Source organism: Saccopteryx leptura, chromosome 8 (assembly GCF_036850995.1).
Source record: "Saccopteryx leptura isolate mSacLep1 chromosome 8, mSacLep1_pri_phased_curated, whole genome shotgun sequence".
Taxonomy (NCBI): Eukaryota; Metazoa; Chordata; class Mammalia; order Chiroptera; family Emballonuridae; genus Saccopteryx; species Saccopteryx leptura.
The window spans coordinates 8,241,014-8,262,044 of record NC_089510.1 but is presented as its reverse complement, the minus strand read 5'-3'; the positions used below and the strand labels follow the sequence as shown (position 1 = coordinate 8,262,044).

General features: G+C 44.7%; 1 protein-coding gene across 1 annotated transcript in view; it reads left to right on the top strand.

Moving 5' to 3' along the window:
* Positions 1–21,031, top strand: part of MED12L (mediator complex subunit 12L) — a 363,243-nt gene that overhangs the window by 272,105 nt on the left and 70,107 nt on the right. Inside the window, exons 18-26 of the mRNA XM_066347273.1 lie at positions 1,165–1,283; positions 2,946–3,089; positions 3,995–4,158; positions 7,568–7,699; positions 11,963–12,190; positions 13,327–13,468; positions 15,484–15,604; positions 16,335–16,436; positions 17,192–17,305. Coding sequence (XP_066203370.1) covers positions 1,165–1,283; positions 2,946–3,089; positions 3,995–4,158; positions 7,568–7,699; positions 11,963–12,190; positions 13,327–13,468; positions 15,484–15,604; positions 16,335–16,436; positions 17,192–17,305 — 1,266 coding nt within the window. The remainder of the gene's footprint in view (positions 1–1,164; positions 1,284–2,945; positions 3,090–3,994; positions 4,159–7,567; positions 7,700–11,962; positions 12,191–13,326; positions 13,469–15,483; positions 15,605–16,334; positions 16,437–17,191; positions 17,306–21,031) is intronic.

Here is a 21,031-nt window from a genome sequence, read left to right as displayed (position 1 = left end):
TAAACTTTTCCAGATAAGATGTGAGGGATTAGGCGAGAACATTCAAACAAACAAAAACGACCTCAGACAGGAGACAGTGTGGTGATGACCAGAGGGGGGGGGGGGCAGGTGGAAGGGGGGGCGTGAGTAGTACTGCTCTCGTCACATCACCTTTGACCTCTTAGAATCGTGGTGCTGGAAATGGCCTTGAGATCGTTTAATCCAGCCTCTCCTTTGTGTTTTTGATTTGTCTTTGTAAATACATGCATTAAGAAATATTTGAAAACAGGATCTAATAACTTTTGAATGTCCTTCTTTAAACTCTTGGGAAAAACAGGAGTCCCTCTGAGGTAGCAGTATTTCTAAAACAAATATTTTATTTATTTCCAAACTTCTCCATTCTTTATTGATGTGTAGCACTTCCCCGTTAATGTGGGGCAGTTTCATTCTTTTCCACCCCGAAAAAAGTTAGGAATCCTGTGGATTTCTTTTTTTCTTTCTTTCTTTCTTTTTTTTTTTCTTTTCTTTTCTTTTCTTTTTTCTTTTCTTTTCTTTTTTTTACACATTAAATTGGGGAAAATAGGACAGTTAGTCTCCTGAGGATGCTGGTGAAGCTTCCTATTCCATCACAATGAGCCTGGGTGACTTTTCCCCCCTTTTCATTGTTGTGATAATTCTATTTCAAAAGTGAGTTCCTTAGAAATGTTCACGGAGGTGCTTCTCATAGCAGCCCAAACCTAAAAACCACTCACTGTAATAAAGAGATAAATGATGATTTGGTTGAACACTGGAATACTGTACAAAAGTGAGAATTACTCATTTTTAGGACAAATTAAAATTGCAGTGATATGGATTAATCTCAGAAACACACTGTTGAGGGAAAGCCCAGATATTAGATGCAGATATTGTGTGGATCTATTTGTACCAGGTTCCTAGGTGGCGATAGGGTTCTAACTTGTTCCCCGGGGAGGGAGGAGTGACCGGAGGGGGCCTCATGCAGTCCCGGGGGTCTGACGTGTGAGTTAGTGATTTGAGTTTCATTACATAAGTGTACTGATTTTGTAGGAATTCGTAGAGTTTGTGCACTTTTTCATATGTTTGTTATATTTCAATAAAAACGGTAACACTGGAAAGTCGAGAGCTTCTGTTGAATGGAAAAGAACGTGTCTGCTGCGTGTTTCCTAGCTGGAGACGAAGGACAGAAAGCCAGGAAGAGCAAACAGGAAGCGTTCCCAACGCTGGAGACTGTGTTCCACAAGCTGCAGCTCCTGTCCTACTTTGATCAGCATCAAGTCACGTCTCAGGTAGCCACTGAAAGCTGTTTGTTATACATTTAGGATATATTTCCTTAAGAACCTTTCATGCAATGTATGTTTCCGGCCTTGGTTTTAGAAATATGTTTTTTAGACATATTTGGAAGCATCTCAAACTATTGACTAGTTCTGTTCAAGCATCCAGTTGTCTTCCTCAGAAGAATGAACTTTTATTATGAAAATATTTTTACCTTATGGTAATAATCAACATTATTTAAGTATCCCTAATGCAATACTTATGTGATTACATTATGGTCCAACATTGGTATTAAAAGGGATGAATCTTTTGATGACAAATAAAATACTATACAAATATCTGTTCTATTTTACAAATCCACTGATATTCAAATAGGTATTATCTGGAAATTAATACTTATAATTGTTCTACCTTTAGGATAGTTAGGTCTAGATCTTAATGACAACTTGGCTTATTTCTTCAAATCATAGTTGTAGTAAGAAAGTCAGTTTTCCCATGGTTTTGGTTTCTGTATAAATATGCTTGAAACGACCCAATAAAAAATGAGACGAAGAGCCTGACCTGTGGTGGCACAGTGGATAAGGTGTCGACCTGGAACACTGAGGTCGCGGGTTCAGAACCCTGGGCTTGCCCGGCCAAGGCACATATAAAAACCAACCAGTGAATAGCTAGAGTGAAGCAGCTACTTCTTGTTCCCTGTGCCCCGTCTCTGTAAAATCAATAAAAATAAAATCTTTTTTAAAAAGTGGGGAGAGGAGCTGACCAGACACTTCTCCCAAGAAGACATACAAATGGCCAATAGATATATGAAAAGATGCTCATCTTTGCTAGCTATTCAAGAAATGCAAATCAAAACTACAATGAGATACTACCTCACACTGTTAGATGGGCTATTATCAACAAGACAGGTAATAAGTGTTGGAGAGGCTGTGGAGAAAAAAGAACCCTCATTCACTGCTGGTGGGAATGTAAAGTAGTACAACCACTATGGAAGAAAGTATGGTGGTTCCTCAAAAAATTAAGAATAGAACTACCATATGACCCAGCATTCTCTAAAGGCACATGCACTTCATGTTCATCACATCATTATTCACAGTGGCCAAGACATGGAAACAACCAAAGTGTCCCTTGAGAGAATACTAGATAAAGAAGAAGTGGCACATATATACAGTGGAATACTACTCAGCTGTAAGAAATGATGGCATTGTGCCATCTGTGATGACATGGGTAGACCTTGAGAACACTGTACTGAGTGAAATAAGTAAATCAGAAAAAGCTAAGAACTGTATGATTTCACACATGGATGGGATATGAAAATGAAGACGTATGGACATAGATAAAGTGAAGTGGTTACCAGTTGGAAGGGCCGTGGGGGGGGGTAAAGAGGGACATGCTGATGGAAAATGATTTGACTTTGGGTGACGGGCACACAACACAATCAACAGTTCAAATGCTATAGAAACATTTACCTGAAACTTGTGTACTATTATTAATCAATGTCACCTTGTTAAACTTAATTTTTTAAATAAATTTTTAAAAAGAATAACTGGAAAAAACAAACTTTCAAAGTTGAATCACATATAAATTCAAATATCTTAAAAAATAGTTGAAATAATGTAGTGAGTAAAAATTGTTTTGAACACCGGTCTCACAGACCCTGTCCTTGGCTCGCACAGATCTCCAACAACGTGCTGGAGCAGATCACAAGCTTTGCGTCCGGGACGTCCTATCACCTGCCGCTGGCGCACCACGTTCAGCTCACCTTTGACCTCATGGAGCCGGCCCTGAACATCAATGGGCTGATCGACTTCGCAATACAGGTGCCAAGGGGACCTGCTTCTCGCCCTGTTGGGAAAGCGAGCCTACCAGGCATCCCACGATGTAAAACGGCCGCTCAGTGCATTTCTGAGTGATTGCAACATTCTGAGTCAACAGCATTCGGCTAGCATTTTAACTGCAGCTGTGTTCACAGTCTTCACTTAAATAATTATAATACTGTCCTAGAGTATATAATAGTCATTTAAAAATATGAGTGTTTTGAGGGTATTCTTTTGTCTTTTGTTACTTTGCTTAGGGAAAAGTGAAAGTTCATTTGCTGTTTATAATATATATATACTATACATACACATATACATACATATATAAAAAACTATATATTAGATTAGTAGCAAAAAAATGAAATCTCATAATTTGATTTGTTCTATATTTTGTATGTATATGCTTGAGTTTCTTTGTAAACTGATGTTATTAGTAAATAGAAATGGAAGTTGGTTTCTATTTCTTATTCTGTTGGAGGTGTTAGCTTTGTTAATAATAAGAAAATAATGATTAGTAATCTGTTTTATTAAAAAGAAGAGGAAAAGGAGAATAAAAGTGTGAGAGGTGGATGTTTTCTGGAATTGATCAGTCTAGAACTTCGGGCCTTCGTAAAGTTTTGGTGACTATTTCAATATTGGGTACTTTCTGCTTGCATCTACCAGGATGTCTCTACAGAGAGAACTCCGTAACACGGTAAAGGTTTAAAGACCAAAAAAACCCCAAAACCATTTTAATTCACTGGGATGTGTTTTCTGAGACTTGTTGTATATGTGTAGGTCCCAGGGCAGGATAAGGGGCAAGATCAAGTATTGGTAGAATGACTCAATATATGCATGGGGTTTTTTAAAGAAAAATGTTTCCTGTTTGCTTTGGCAGCTGCATTTTCACTCTGTCTTTTCTCTCGCAGCTGCTCAACGAGCTGAGTGTTGTGGAGGCCGAGCTGCTGCTGAAGTCGTCCAGCCTGGCGGGCAGCTACACCACGGGGCTCTGCGTCTGCATCGTGGCTGTGCTCAGGCGCTACCACAGCTGTCTGATCCTCAGTCCCGACCAGACAGCCCAGGTGTTTGAAGGGTGGGTATCTGCAACGTCCTTACTGTGTTTCACATCCTATTATATACAATTCGTGATGAAGAGAAAAAATGGTACTGATACTTATTTCAGTAGACCAGTATGACATACCGCATTTCCCCTTGTACATAACGCACCCATCTTCGGAAAATTTGGGGTCTAAAACTGGGTGAATCTCAAACAGTGGTTGTGGCATTTCCAATGCCATCGATGGAACTGAGGACCAGGCAGTCTATGAAGACAGTGATTCGTCATCAGACAGAGGAGGACAAGCTAATGGATGGGAGTTTTGACAGTTTGAATTTTATGATGAATAAAACTTGAGTTCCATAACTTTATGCAATACATTTTTTTCCAAATTTCAGGCCCCAAAATTAAGATGCGTCTTATACATGGGAGCGTCTTATACATGGGGAAATATAGTAATTAACGAGTACTTTTGCAAGAAAACATATACCACAGAAGGAGTTCTATGCATGAAAAAAGTAAAATCTTTTATTAAAGTGAGATTCCTTTCTCCCTTTCTCTCTTCCTTCCTGCCTTCCTCCCCTCCCCCTAGTTTCTACAGATAGAAGCCTTTTGTTCTTAGCCCCCTGGCCACCTGTGCTGCCCAGCGTCAAGGCAGTGGTGCACAGGGGACAGCTCCTTCTGTTCATGTCATTTCAGTGCATACTCACAGACTCCAACACCAAGGAAGCTTGGCGTGCACTGTCATCCTAGAGATTTACTTCTGTACCTTCCTTTTTTAAAGTTAATCATGCTGTCTTTGATAAGACAATCTAGAACAAGTGACTTTCTTGATTCTTAGTCTTTTTTGGTTTGTGTGGATTGTGGGCTTAGGTTTTCTCTGCGACTACTAGTGGGCTAAACAGGTACCTACGACCATCCCCACAGAGGCTGAGGCTACAGGGACCAGAGAAGTAGAATGAGCTCAACAAACACTATACTAAGCTCCTTTTACTCCTCTTCTAGGCTTTATAGTAACTAAAAAACAACAACGTGTTTTCTTTTTTTTCCACTTTCCTCCTGCCCTCAGAAGCAGCCTGGGCTTCTTTGGCTCACAGGACTCCTGTTTGTGACCTAGTCCCTGCAGTCAGTTTGTACTCTGTGCTACAGTGACACCATTTACCAGCAGCTTTTTGGAAAGGAAATTCTATCACATTAATTGTACCCATAGATTATTAAGTGAAATCTGAAATATTCCAGACAGTTTTAAATGTGAGAAAATGAACAGGTTAGAATTCAGGAAGGAGAAGACTGTTTAGTCACCCTTAACTATCCTGTAAGGTGGAATAATTAACACCATTTTACAAGTCAGGAAACTGAAACTCAGGAAGTGTTTGGTGAACTGTTATTCCCAACATCACACAGATAAATAAATCTCCCAGATTGCTAAAGGGCTCTTAAACTAGGAGCTCATTCATATAATTTAATTTATGCCATACTTTTTAAATCGCATGGAACCCATTAGCTGATCATGAAATGAATAGAGTAGGTTTTGACAAGTATTTTTTTTAAGTCAGTGAAAGGAGGGGAGACAGACTCCCACAGGCACCCTGAACGGGTTCCGCCTGGCAAGCTCACTAGGGGGCGATGCTCTGCCTATCTGGGGCATTGTTTTGTTGCTCAGCAACTAAGCTCTCCTTAGCGGCTGATGTTGAAGCCATGGAGGCATCCCCAGTACCTGGGGCCAACTCACTCCAATTGAGCTATGGCTGCAGGAGGGGGGAGAGAGACCGAGAGAGAGAGAAGCAAGAGGGGGAGTGGGGGGGAGTAGGCGGACACTTCTCCTGTGTGCCCTGACTGGGAATCGAGCCCAGGACATCCACACTCCAGGCTGATGCTCTACCACTGAGCCATCTGGCCAATGTCCAACAAGTATTTTGTTTTTATTTTGAAATTTCAGTATTATTTATTTTGACATTTTAAATTTATGTTTTCTATTAAATGTTGATAAAATCATATTTCATATTAAATTTATATTTTTACTTTATTGTACATAGTAGGGGTAACTATTTTACCCACACTATTATTTTTTCTGTACTTGTATGAGTGAATATACTAGATCTCAATGTAAACTGTTTTTCTTACCTGTAGCAAGTGAAAAAAATTGAGACATCAACTATTATACAGTGGATGCCTAACACATTCTTAGTAAATGTTTATTTATGAAATAATTCTTTGTGGTTTAGGCTATGTCTGGAATTTTTTTTCTGTTTATATATAGTAGTTAACCAGTTGAATCCTTTTTGGGTAATTGAGTGACACTTTTGCTGTAATTCGATAATTGACAGCTTTCCCTGCTTCCTGGTGGCCCCATCTGCTGATGCAGTTTCACAGGATTTGGGATGCCGCCTTGCCACTTCCTCACACACTCTCCCGGGTTCCACTGCTGGTTTTGTGTCTCCTTCCTGGCCTTGGCATCCCAGGCTCCCTCTGGCTTTGCCGTGCCCCTGAATAGTGGAGTGAGCTCTGGCCTGGGAGTACGGGGACCTGAGTCTCCTCTTGGAGCTGCTGTGAGCTAGCTCTGTGCCTGTGAGCAGGTTACTTGACCTTTCTGAGCCTTTGACCCCTCTTTGTAAAATGGAGAAGATGAATCAGATGATTTTTAAAAGCCCGTTTTTGGCTTCGATAACCTGAGCCGTCTATAACACTATTGTAGGCTGAACCTGTAGCAGTACAAGATGACAGTGGAACCAGACGTACAAGTAGGTAGAGTAGATGGATGGAGTGTTCTTCTTCTGGCTGTATGAATTCTTGTATTGTATGAAGTGTGGCCAAAGAGAACATCGTTACAGTTTGAGGAAAATGGCTCAGTTTGTGGTATGGATGGTTCTTTTGAATCGAAAGACTTCTAGGGAATGTCATTACAAGGGGGGGAGGGTCAAGTCTTCTGTAAGCTAAACTAAAATAAATTTGATTCTAGTTTGGATAAATGAGGGGGATGTGACCTCAGACTATGAATTCACCAGGTTTACGTGAGAACCAGCTCATGTTTTAAAAAATGGGATTTCCAAGATTTACTGATTAAGAATTGCTACTTCACACAGAAGCAGATTTGGGGAATCTTTGACAATTCCCTGAAGCTGTGAATCTTTTTACTGAAGAGAGACTCTGTACTAGTCACACCTTAATTGATGTATTCACCATCTCTATCTTCTGTACGGAGGAATTTTTATTGTTTCTTGTTAATGGCATTTTTGAAGATTTTTTTTTAATCTAGTATTTTAATAGCATCACAGATTAATAATTCACTCAATTATTTACTATTGCTATAATGATCATTGTCCAACAATCTGATATCTTTTTTCTTGCGTGAGTAATAAGTGGATGTATTCTTGCGGTAGAAGAGTCGGTCAGCGACCCTTGTATCAGCCAGTGAGCCTCTCGCTGTCTCTCGCTTCCTCCGCAGGCTGTGCGGGGTGGTAAAGCATGTCGTGAACCCCTCGGAATGCTCTTCTCCTGAGAGATGCATCCTAGCCTACCTCTATGACCTCTACGTGTCCTGTAGCCACCTCAGAAGTAAATTCGGAGACCTCTTCAGGTGGGTAGAAGAAAATCAAAAGAGCAGGAGGAGGATTATGCCTGTGTGTGTTCGTGACTGACCCAACACTGTCGTCCCGTTTTCATAAAGAAAGTGAATCATCATTCTCTCGGCCAGGGTTCCCCGAGTTACCTTTCCTTGTAGCTACACCGCTCAGTGCCCATTACTGCGCATGTGCAGCAGCTGTGGCTGCGCTGTGAGATACCCTGGAGCGAGCACGCTCTGTTCTGCGCCTGCTCACCTGCTCTGCGTCCCCGCCGCCCTGCCCACCTGTTTCCCGCGGGACTCTGACTCCCTGCCGTCCTCCGCATCTTAGCACTTGCTGCCCCCACAGGTAGACAGTTGCTGGACAATACATACTCTTATTTCATGCTGTTTTGAGGAAACTTAGATGTTTAATTGTAGGAGGCAGTACTAGCTGGCAAAATGAACGTAGAAGTAGGAGGAGGTAAGGAGAGCGTGTCCGGGGCACTTTTCCTTGCTCCCCTGTATCTAGCATCCAGGTGGGTTGTCAATCCCGTTAGCTCTCCCTCCAGGTATATCTAGGCTCCGCCCACTCTGCCCTGCTCCGCTGTGGACATCTCTTGTTAGACTACAGTGGGGATCTCCTCCCTGGTTTCTGTGTTTGTCTCCTTGACTCTGTGGAGCAGATTATCAACATATCTACTAAAGTCATCCATTTAAAACAAGAATAATGCAGTTTTCCAGTGGCTTCTCATAAACTTAGAATAAAGATCCCCAGAGCCCTGCCTGACCACCGGTGGCACAGTGGATAGAGCGTTGACCTGGAACACTGAAGACCTCGGTTCCCCCAGGTCATCGGCTTGAGCGCAGGTCACTGGCTTAAGCCCAAAGGTCGCTGGCTTGAAGCCCAAGGTCACTGGCTTGAGCAAGGGGTCACTGGCTCTCCTGGAGCCCCTCTCCCTCACCCCCCATCAAAGCATGTGTGAGAAGCAATCTGAACAACTGCAGTGACACAACTACAAGTTGATGCTTCTCATCTGTCTCCTCCTCTCTCTCTCCCTTCCTGTCATTCTCTCTTTCAAATCAATAAAAGAAAAATTCCCCAAAGAACTTCCCTAGCCTTCAAGATCTACTGGATCTGATTTCCTCTTCTCCGCCTGTCCCTCTGCTCCATCCCAACAGTGCGGACCTCCTGCCTGGTCCTGACACTCCGGGCACCTGTCTCGGGGGTTTTGCTCTTGCTGTCACCTCTCTTGTGTGTTTTTCGTTATTTGCACGCTCACGTCCAAGTTCATTCACAGCTCTCTCTCCCTGGCCACCCTGTTTTAAATAGCATCCCCTTCCCCTACTCTCTGTCATTCTTTGAGCCTTCACACTTGCTAACTGCAGTCCATTATAGATGTCTTTATAATGTCTCTTCTTCCCAGAACGTAAGCTTCACAAAAGTAGAAGCTTTTTCTGTTTTCTTCACTGCTGTAACCGGTGCCTGGAAGAGTGTCTGGCCCATTGTAGGCACTGCAAAAAATATCTATTGCATAACAGTAACATACAAAAAATATCATGGTAGATATAATGGTATTGATAAGGGAAAATGGTGAAAGTATGTCTGTGAAATGAATGAGCTTTCAAAATGACCCTTTATAGAGCATTTGAGTGAGTCTTAGGAAACATCTTTCCCCAGAAATGATGTAATAATAGTAAGAATGCCCTGTATTCATTCTGCTGTTTCTTTACAGAGAGCTTTCAGTTTCAGCTTATGGTTTTCAGAGAGCTTTCTCATACACGATTCAGTTTATGCAACAGCCTTGGGCTTAATAATAGCCAACTTGCCAAGAAAGCCCCAGGAGCCTGTGTGACCCCTGCTGGTCCTGCAGGGTAGTGCAAGTATGTTACCCGACTCAGTTCAAGCCATGTACCCAGGATGTGTGGGGATCCAGGAGCCCCACAATGCACTGCGGGGCCACGTGGGCCCTCGATGACAGAAGTGGGAGAGAGATGCCGCTGTCCCTGGAAACCTGGGAGTCAGGCTTCCTTTGCAGTTTGGGGTGAAGAAACGTGGTCAAACAACAGCTAGGTATGCAGAGATTTCTGTTAGCACACTGATGAGCCAGTTGTAATCATCGGATCTGAATCACCTTCTGGAAGGCTGTTCCAGAGGCATGTGTGGGGGACACAGCGCACTGTTCACGCCTGCCACTGCTGAGCCCCCACGTGTGCCCATCGCTGTGCCGGGCCGTGTCCACCAAGATCACTACTCCTCCCGCCACCCCAGGAAGTAACAGGTGATCATTCCTCATCATGAGTAAATGAACGATGAAACTCAGAGTTGCACATTCGTCCTCTCGGCCGGCTTGAGTGTGTTGCTTTCACTACTCCCTCAGGTTTTTTTCTGATACATGCAATTTCAGAAGGAAAATTCTGGAGTTATTTTCTTAATTCCACATGTGCCTGCGGCAGAGAATGGTTGGGAATTTGAGACTGACCTAGGTAGCAGCTCACTTTTTATTGAAACACAGAAGCTCCCTTGGAAAGAGTTAATAAATGAAACAGGAAGTCTAGGAATGAAGGATAAGGAGACTTCCCCGTGAGCCACAGAGAAAAACTCCACAGTCCAGGCTGCAGGCCAGAGAAGCAACTCAATAGAAGTCACTATACTGAGAGAAAAATAGGGACTGAATCTTAGGAAAATTAAGAAAGGAATGCAGCATTCTCTTGGTTTCTAAGAACAGGAATGAACGGCTTGTTAAGCAGGACTAAGTAGGACGTTGAATAAAATAGAGATAATACTTCACTATTTGCAGACATTTGTTTCATGTAGCACTCAAGTTTGTTCAGAGGTGGAGGACACCAGGGATGTGGTGTTACGGAGGAGCCAGGAAGAGCAATGTGTTTCTGTTTCATTATTAGTGGGGAAATGAGACAAATTAGGAACTATTGCTAAGTGAGAAAGAAGGAAAAGATGTGCAGGAAGTTAGCCAGAGTAGTTAAGACAGAAAAAAGGGAGGTTTTAAAAGCACTGAGGACTATATAATGTTCATCGTTTCAAACAGATCATGCCCAGACTGCAAATTTGTATCCTTCTCAGTGACCACTAAGAAGTCTTTACATAAATCATCTGGAAAGAATGATAATGTAGAACAGCCTTTGTCAACAGCCAATCTGCGGGCCGGTTATGTAGGATCATACACAGCGGGGTGATTAATTCTTCCGTGGACCGGCAGTTGAAAAACACGGGTCTAAACCTTTTCTTTCTTTCTTTTTTCTTTCTTTCTTTCTTTCTTTCTTTTTCTTTCTTTCTTTCTTTCTTTCTTTCTTTCTTTCTTTCTTTCTTTCTTTCTTTCTTTCTTTCTTTTCTTTCTTTCTTTCTTTCTAATTTTAGAGAGAGAGGAAAGAAGAGAGAGACAGACAGGAACATTGATCTGTTCCTGTAGGTGCCCAGACCAGAGACTGAACTAGCAACCTCTGTGCTTCGGGGCGACGCTCTAACCAACCGAGCTTTCCGGCCAGGGCTCCTTTTTTATTCTTAAGTCATAACACTTGCAGCTACTTTTCAGAGACAGTTATTAGAAGCCTTAGTAAGTTCTTTTTATTTTTGAAGCATATAAACTACAGAAAAGATGTAGAAAGTAATTAAGATTAGTCACCAAGTGTCTTATTATTGATCTGTTCTTCAACCCATTCAGCGACTATTTATGGACCAACTGCTCCATTCCAGGCGCAGTGCTCAGCGCTCAACACTCATCATTAAGAAATCGGGATCAAGGCCCTGGCCGGTTGGCTCAGTGGTAGAGCGTCGGCCTGGCGTGCGGGGGACCTGGGTTCGATTCCCGGCCAGGGCACACAGGAGAAGTGCCCATTTGCTTCTCCACCCCTCCCCCTCTCCTTCCTCTCTGTCTCTCTCTTCCCCTCCCGCAGCCAAGGCTCCATTGGAGCAAAGATGGCCCGGGCGCTGGGGATGGCTCCTTGGCCTCTGCCCCAGGCGCTAGAGTGGCTCTGGTTGCGGCAGAGCGACGCCCCGGAGGGGCAGAGCATCGCCCCCTGGTGGGGAGAGCGTCGCCCCTTGGTGGGCGTGCCGGGTGGATCCCGGTCGGGTGCATGCGGGAGTCTGTCTGACTGTCTCTCCCCATTTCCAGCTTCAGAAAAAATACAAAAAAAAAAAAAAGAAATCGGGATCAAGGACTCACATCGTGAGTCTTTTCTAGGAACACATCCCAGTTGCTGCCCTTCCATCTCTCCTCAAGTGAACTGACATTCTAGTTATGCTCATTTTGTTCTAAACTCTTGGTCTTGTCACCTCAGTAGTGCCTGTTCAAAAGTGAAGCAGACCATATACAACAGCGTGATGCCTGCCAACTCGAACCTGCGGTGGGACCCGGACTTCATGACGGACTTCATCGAGAACCCGGCCGCCCGCAGCGTCAACTACTCCGTGCTGGGCAAGATCCTCAGCGACAACGCGGCCAACCGCTACAGCTTCGTCTGCAACACCCTCATGAACGTGTGCATGGGCCACCAGGACGCCGGCAGGTGGGCGGTGCTGCCGGGCTCGGCCCCGGGCCCGGGAGCTGCTCGGTGCTGCTCGGAAGTGAACGTCCTTAGTCACTGCCTGAGCTGACAGTGGGTGTGTGTATGTGTATGTGTCTATACGTGTGTATGTATTCTCCCATTCCTGAGTCTACCTCTGCTCTGCACTGTTATTTCCTTAACCTAAGAGACAAAAACATGTACAGTAAGACTGCAAATAACAAATTACCTATATTCTGAAAACACTGTAGCTAGGCCTACATAAAATACAGTTTCTTTAATTTTTTTTTATGCTCTTAAAACAGCGGTTCTCAACCTGTGGGTCGCGACCACGGCGGGGTTGCCTAAAGCCATCGGAAAATACATAATGCATATCAGGTATTTACATTCCGAACCATAACTGTAGCAAAATTACAGTTATGAAGTAGCCAGCAAAATTATTTTTTGGTTTGGGGTCACTGCAACATGAGGAACTGTATTGCGGGGTCACAGCATTAGAAAGGTTGAGAATCACTGTCTTAAAAGGTGATTGGCTAGGTCAGATTTGTTCACAGAAGGGGATGTAGGCTAACTGACATCTGTACAGATGACTGTGTGTTGCTCACCAGCGCTGCACAGTAGAAAACAGTGACGGTCGCTTCCTTTTACTCCCTGCTCCAGATCCTGCGAGGTTACTTGTCAAGGGAGTGTTTATTATATCCTTGAGTATAAGAAATGAATGACTTGTTTGATGATAGAGAGTGTGATAACGTGTGTTCATTAAGTACCATATTTCCCTTTGTCTAAGACGCACCTTAATTTTGGAGCTCGAAATTTGAAATAAAATGTATTACATAAAGTGATTGAACTCAAATTTTATTCATCATAAAATTCATACAACTCCTCATCACTGTCAAAACTCCAATCCATGAGCTTGTCCTCATCTGTGTCTGATGATGAATCACTCTCTTCATAGACTGCTTCGTCCTCAGCTCCATCTCTGGCATTTGAAATGCCACAACCACTGTATAAGACGCACTCAGTTTTAGACCCCAAATTTTTTTAAAAATGGCGCGTCTTATAGATGGGGAGATACGGTATGTCGCATGTGAGTATTTCTTTTTTTGACTTTCTACTACATGTATTCTTTTTCTTTCTAGGATTAATGACATAGCCAATTTCTCCTCCGAGCTGACGGCCTGCTGCCCTGCTCTTAGCTCAGAGTGGCTGGGAGTTCTGAAGGCTCTCTGTTGTTCTTCCAATCACGTGTGGGGGTTTAATGATGTACTTTGCACTGTAGATGTAAGTGTCCTTTTTTCACTTAAAAACTCAACTACAATTAAATGTTTAGTTAGCGAGGGCCCTGGCCGGTTAGCTCAGTTGGTTAGAGCATCATCCCAATGGGCAATGGTTGTGGGATTGATCCCGGGTCAGGGCACATACAAGAATCAACCAATGAGGGCCCTGGCCGGTTGGCTCAGCGGTAGAGCGTCGGCCTAGCGTGCGGAGGACCCGGGTTCAATTCCCGGCCAGGGCACATAGGAGAAGCGCTCATTTGCTTCTCCACCCCTCCGCCGCGCTTTCCTCTCTGTCTCTCTCTTCCCCTCCCGCAGCCAAGGCTCCATTGGAGCAAAGATGGCCCGGGCGCTGGGCATGGCTCTGTGGCCTCTACCTCAGGCGCTAGAGTGGCTCTGGTCGCAATATGGTGACGCCCAGGATGGGCAGAGCATCGCCCCCTGGGAGGCAGAGCACCGCCCCTGGTGGGCGTGCCGGGTGGATCCCGGTCGGGCGCATGCGGGAGTCTGTCTGACTGTCTCTCCCTGTTTCCAGCTTCAGAAAAATGAAAAAAAAAAAAAAAAGAGTCAACCAATGAATGCATGAATAAGTAGAACAAGAAATCCATCTCTCTCTCTCTCCCTCTCTCCTTTCTTACCCGTTCCTCTCTCTCTCTCTCTCTCTAAAATCAATATATTAGAAATAAATAAATATTTAGTTAGAAATTTTTTTAATTGACTCAACCTTTTATTAGAAATGTAAAGTCTCATTTCCTTCTCTCTCCAAAAGCGGTACGCCAGCGTGTGACTGGCTCTCTAGTGCTGTGTGAGCAAGGCCAGGCTCAGACTCAGGGGGGCGTCCGGTCTTGCTCAGTGACTGGATGGAAGTGATGAGGAAATGCCCATCACAGATCACACATTGCCTCGAATAGCGTGTTGCGTGCATGATATGGGAACTTCTTAAAAGCCCATCTCGAAGATTTTTTGCCTGTCCCTTCTTGGTGTAATCTAGGTTGTATGTTAACATATCTTACATCTGGAACAGTTTTATACACATCAAAAACTACCTCCCAGTTGAAGATGAACTTCCCGGTCCTGATATCTCAAGACCGAGTTGGACCTCCCTACCCCATTCACTGACTCCCTAAGGTGTTATACTTATAGAACTCCTCCTGTGTCCTGCTTGTCTAGCCAGACAGGGCAGCTGTTTTTATCTTTAACAGTGCTGCTCAACCTCTCAGTTGTCTCTGTGACACTGTACCTCTGCTTTGTTCGCTCATCTGTAAAACTGGAACTAATAGTAGTGTGAACCTCGGGATGTTGTGCTGTTAAACGAGGTGACCCTTGTGGATCTCTAACCAGAGCCTCTGGCATGTCCTACAGCTCAATACAAAGGCTGCTAGTATGAGTGTTCTTATCGTCATCATTATTATCAGTTATTAATGTTTTTTCTGCCAAAGTCTTGTGAGATCTATAAAGATAGAGGTTTTACTATGAATGAATTACCTTTTCTTCCTCTTTGCTCACTTTCTTTTTAAAATTCAGGAGTCAGTTGTAGATGGTCAGAGTCCTTTTTAAAAGTAACTTAATTATATTAAAGACTCATTATTTGTCACCCCCGAAAAGAACTGCAAAAACATTACAGAGGCTTGTTTTGCAATTAGTGTGACCTCTGGGGGGGGGGGTACGCTTACTAATGGTGACTCTAGAATGACAGGCCATACTGAATTTTGCAGAAAAGTTTGATTTCTGCCACCATCTTTTAGAGATGTTGATTTTTCCTTTTTGCTGTTTTCCTTTTCAACCATACGTACCCCAGGTACAGCTCGATGTCTTCTCACAGTATTGGGGTGTGGGTTAGCCTCGGTCTCCATCCCGCAAAGTAGAAACGGGCCTAGAGGGTAGTCATCCCCATACGCTGTCCTTTGATGCGCTTGGGGGTTTGAGACCGTAGTGGTGTTGCCCACATTCTCTTAGAGATGAATCTTAGCTGTTACTTAAGAGGGTGTTAGGTATTAAAACATGTCAATGTTTTTCTTAAAGGTGAGTGACCTTTCATTCCATGATTCATTAGCTACTTTCATTGCTATTCTGATAGCACGACAGTGTTTCTCCCTGGAGGACGTCGTGCAGCACGTGGCACTGCCCTCTCTCCTCGCAGCAGGTGAGGTCATCCTGGGCGGCACTTGTTACTCGGCTGTGGTATTGGGTGGGATGGTTTCTAACTGATAAAACACAGTGAGAGTGGTATTTAAGGGTCCGTGCTTTGGGCAGTGGTGTGGTGTCCAGGGAAAGGTGGTAGGACTGTAAATTTTGTCCTGTATAAAGTAATGGGAGCCCTGGCTGGTTAGCTCAGTGGTAGAGCATCAGTAGCATGTGGATGTCTCAGCTTGGATTCCCCGTCAGGCCACACAGGAGAAGCAACCATCTGTTTTGCCCCCTTTCCCCCCTTCACTTTCTTTCTCTCTCCTGCTCTTACAGCCATAGCTCAATTGGTTCAAGCGAGTTGGCCCTGAGCACTGAGAATGACTCAGTGGAGCCTCTGCCTCAGGCACCAAAAATAGCTTGGTTGCCAAGCAATGGCCCCCGATGGGCAGAGCATCACCAGTGGGGGGTTTGCCAGGTGGATCCCTGTAGGGGCACATGTGGGAGTCTGTCTCTCTGTATCCCTTCCTCTCATTTAAAAAATAAAGTAATGGGAGTCTCCATGAATTTTAGTATCTATGTTTGAGAAAGCCCATATACTCAAGTTTCTCAGAAAAATGTAGCCCGTGCCTTACTTTTTACCATCGGGCATTTATTTAAATTGTCACAGAGAGTTTACTTAATGGAAAACCTAAAGACACACTCTTGAACGTATTGAAAAACCTGCTCTTAAACCTCTTCTCTCCTAGCCTGCGGAGACGCGGATGCCGAGCCCGGGGCGAGAATGACGTGCCGGCTCCTGCTCCACCTCTTCCGAGCTCCTCAGGCCTGCTTGTTACCCCAGGCAACCGGTGAGCTGGCAGCCTCGTGACCCCTGACGACGTTTGCATTTGCAGCGCTCAGTCCTAACATGGCCAAGCAGACTGCCTTCTCCGCAGTTTCCTTCCTGAGTTCGGTGGGCCCGCTCCGGGGCGATGCCAGGGTGCGGTGATGTCACCTGGAGGGGCTGCCAGCACCTTTCATTTATGTAAGGGCAGGATGTATTGAGAAATTCAAATCCAGAGTCAGGAAACAATAAAAATGCTTCTGCTCGTGGGCCAAGCTGTGCTGGTGGGCAGCGCGGCCCTCTAACAAACTGTGCGTGTTGGTATGAACCACGCCATGGCGACATTGGGCGGGGGTGACTCACTTAATTCTTTCCCTGAGGTGCGAGGGGCGCAGGTAGGGAATCGAGGGACGTTAGCAAAGTCTGTTCCTGAAGAACATTTCCGTGGTGGGGTGTGTGTGTGTGTGTGTGAGAGAGAGAGAGAGAGAGAGAGAGAGAGAGAGAGAGTGAGTGGCGGTCAGCGGAGGTGGGTGGACATCCTAGCAGGGTTTCTGACACATCTCTCTGAGCAGCAAAGGCATTATTTTAATCATGAAAAGGAAAGGTTAAGTAAGGAGGGCTGGCAGCGCTCCTCAGGGACTCCGCAGAGCGTCACTTGGAGCCGGCTAATGGCAATTACGTGCCCACAGCCTAACCCGGAAAAGCCCCACGGACTGTAAATGGTTAGAAAAGACTGTCAGTGGTGGTGGTGAGAGGGTTAAGGGTCTGTTGTTCCCACAGGTAAACCTTTCCCCGGAATCAGATCGTCCTGCGATAGACACCTCCTAGCTGCTGCGCACAACAGCATCGAAGTGGGAGCCGTGTTTGCTGTTTTAAAAGCAATTATGATGCTTGGTAAGACTACCCTGACACTCCGCTGCTTAATCACCAGGCGTTTAACTCTTATCCGATATTATTTAAAAATGTGTGTTGTTGCTGTTGTTGTTCTGGAAAAATGAGTTGGCTTTCCCCAAGTCCAAATGCCACTGGACTCCACGAGGTCTGTCCCTGACCTACAAGACTGGTGGAGCTGAAATAGAATACTTCCGGGGGTGAGGGGTGGAGGCAGTGGTGTTTGTACTGCACGCTGTCTCATTCTGAGCTCGTGTGGATCCTCAGACCTCCTGGGTCGTTCTGCCTTTGTTTGGTGGCATAAGTCTCACTTTGTGGTGGACACAGCAGATTGGATGACCTAACTAAAGGTTTAAATTTCATGTTTTATGCCAGGAGTAAAACACCAGAAAATAATTGGGTTTAAATCTTAAGTGTTTCTGCTTTCATTGTGACCCTAAACTAGTTTATATCCCTGTACCTTAGTTTCTTTCATCAATCAGGTGATAATTGCATTGAGGTTGATCTTACTGAGCAATCAGTGTTAGATATCGCCTTTTTTTTTTCATGTAATTTATAATGTACAAGATCTCTTTTGTATTCTTACTGGTATATTTCCTCCTGGGGGAAGTAGCTGTGCTGCCTTTTCTGTTCATTTGCACAGCAGCTCCTTAGGACGCTTTCATTCTGTAAATCGGGAGAATGGTGGGACACCTTGAATTCACACCGTAATTCCAGCTTTGGATGCCTCCTTTTGTCCTTCACGACACAAAAGTCATCTCTTATGTTCTGAGGGAGCCCCGTCCAGAGCAGAAAGCACTGCTTGGATAGGCATAGTCTTTGATGGGTCCCAAGGAACTTGTTTGAGGACGTACCCTATTCCTTTAACTCCTGCTCGGGAAGCATTGTTTGGTGAGGACAAGGAAGGAAATTGGGGTTTTCATAAAACAAAGGATTAAAGTCTCATCTAAAACTATCTACATCTACTGTGTACACACGTATATGATGGTTCTATTAAGTGCCCATGAGTTGATACATATGTATATATACTGTGTACACACGTATATGATGGTTCTATTAAGTGCCCATGAGTTGATACATATGTATATATACTGTGTACACACGTGTATGATGGTTCTATTAAATGCCCATGAGTTGATACATAGTATATATACTGTGTACACTCGTGTATGATGGTTCTATTAAGTGCCCATGAGTTGATACATATGTATATATACTGTGTACACACATGTATAATGGTTCTATTAAGTGCCCATGAGTTGATACATATGTATATATACTGTGTACACACATGTATGATGGTTCTATTAAATGCCCATGAGTTGTGTGGCATAAAGAGAAAGGCAGAGTCACGTGGAGGGCTGCCCCTTCGCCCACGCTCGGGAACATCTCGTATCACACAGCCGACACTGAATGGCCATCTGAGTAAGTAAGAGTCCCGTTCTGCAATGATGCTTGAAAGGTAAGGTCCGTTCTGCTTAGTCAATAAAGGTAGAGACCATTAAGTCAGGAACTCACATTTGTGCTGTGGTGTCTAAAGTTCACCAGAGAAGCTAAATGGAAGATTGTCCGTAAACTCATGTTGGATGTGTGACTGCATCAGTGACAGACGTTTTAATGGCAGGAGCCAAGATGAGTGTCCTCTAGACAGTGTCCCTTTGATTTGAAGGACAGGTTTGATCCCGATTAAAACGGGCCAGTCTCTTCAGTAAACCCAGCTGACGATGGTCCATTTTTCTTTGACGGCTTCGCCTTGACCTGTTTAACTGGCCTGCGCTCTTGGTCAATGCTGCAGCTTTCTGAGCATTGGAAGGTTCTGAGTCCGAGAAGTTGGGATTCGGCTGGCGGGGTGTTGGCAGAGCCTCGGGCCAGGCTGTCTCGAGGCCTCTCTCTGTTCTGCTGTCTGTACAGCTGCAGAAGGCTCCGGCACAACCTCCAAGCCATCTGAACGTCTCCACTGATTCGAGGCTCTCTCCTGGTCCGGGGCCAGCAGAGATGTTTCTTTGGTTCTGTTTTGGCTTATGTTTCCATTTCTGTATCTCACTTGCTGTCGCCAGTGTTCTCTCAGGTCTGGTCCACCCGCACCTGGTTTGAGTTCAGCAGAGAGAACTGTTGTATAGAGTTTGGTTTCTAAATTCAGTAGTAGTTGAACATAAGGTGTGAAAATAGTTCGTATCACCTAAGGTTGGAGAAAGCATGCTAAATTGTGATCCGTGCACAATTGGTGTTCCCTCTGCTTCTAAGGAGCTCTGTCGAATCGAATCAACTCCTGCGGGCGAAGGGAAGTTGGTAGTTTTTGTGTGCATATTTGAATGAGAAATGAATGATAACATATTGTAAGGTACTGATGAGTTGAAATGTATTTTTATTCCTCTCCTCCTTTTAATGATTTGGTAAGGAAATATTCAGTAGGTGGTTGTGATTTTTCAGATTTTTTTTTTCCAGCAGAGCCAAAGCTTTTTCTTGGCTGACCTGCGGGTTTTCCGAGACTTTCTGCATGATGGGCTTGGTTCTGTGTGGTGTGGCAGCGAGGGCCGCTGTCTACTCGCTGGTGGGCTCCAGGGGGTTTTCTCTCTCGAGGCCCCAGATCCTGCGGCGAAACGGGCGGAAGTGTGGAGGCTCTGTGCTCTTATGGCAGTCCTTATTACCAGATTATTCTTTCACCTTCAAAATTTGGCAGTTCGTGACTTTCCCAGTGAGAGAAGATTTCTCTCATTTCTGGATATTTAGCCGTTCTGCACAAGTTTCTCACTAGAACTTTCTTCTCTTTTCTTTTTTTTCTTTTTTTGTATTTTCTGAAGTTGGAAACGGGGAGGCAGTCAGACTCCCGCATGCGCCCGACTGGGATCCACCCGGCATGCCCACCAGGGGGCGATGCTCTGCCCATCCGGGGCGTTGCTCTGTTGCAACCAGAGCCATTCTAGCACCTGAGGCAGAGGCCACAGAGCCATCCTCAGTGCCCGGGCCAACTTCGCTCCAATGAAGCCTCAGTTGCGGGAGGGGAAGAGAGAGAGAGAGAGAAAGGAAGGAGAGGGGGAGGAGTGGTGAAGCAGATGGGCGCTTCTCCTGTGTGCCCTGGCTGGGAATTGAACCCGGGACTCCTGCATGCCAGGCCAACGCTTACCACTGAGCCAACTGGCCAGGACCTCTTTTCTTTTTTTTTAAATAAGGGAGGCACTTCCCTTAGCTTCCTTTTAGTTGAGTGTATTAGAGACTGAGAGGTGGATGACGTGCTCTGGCAGCGTCTAGGGAGAGGACCATGGAGGACATGGCTTATTCGGCGAAGGCCCCGTTTTCCAGGGTCTCCTTTGCACACACTGCCCTTCTCCATCCCAGGGAAGTGAGTCCTCTGGTCAGGGAGCTGATAGGAAGGTGGGCTAAGGCAAAACTCTTCTCTTGACCTGTGGCTAGAAAGTAAGTCACTGTGAGAGAAGAAGTGGAAGAGGGACATCTAAGAGGGGTGAGTGACCCATTTTTTTTTCTTGTCTATATAAGTCAAATGGATTTGAACAGAATTCGTGCTTGACATGTTGGTGAAATCCGTGTTCTGTGATTATTAAGTGTAATTCATAACGGCCTTTCCAAGTTTGGTGAAAACATACTTAATTCTGTAAGCAAAGTAAGGATGGAGCCTTGAGCCTGCTTTTCCCGTGTCTGACGGAACTCCTCTGGTTCCCAGGTTCAGCCTCTGACTCGCTCTCTTCGCTGCAGGACAGCCGTGCGGTCCTG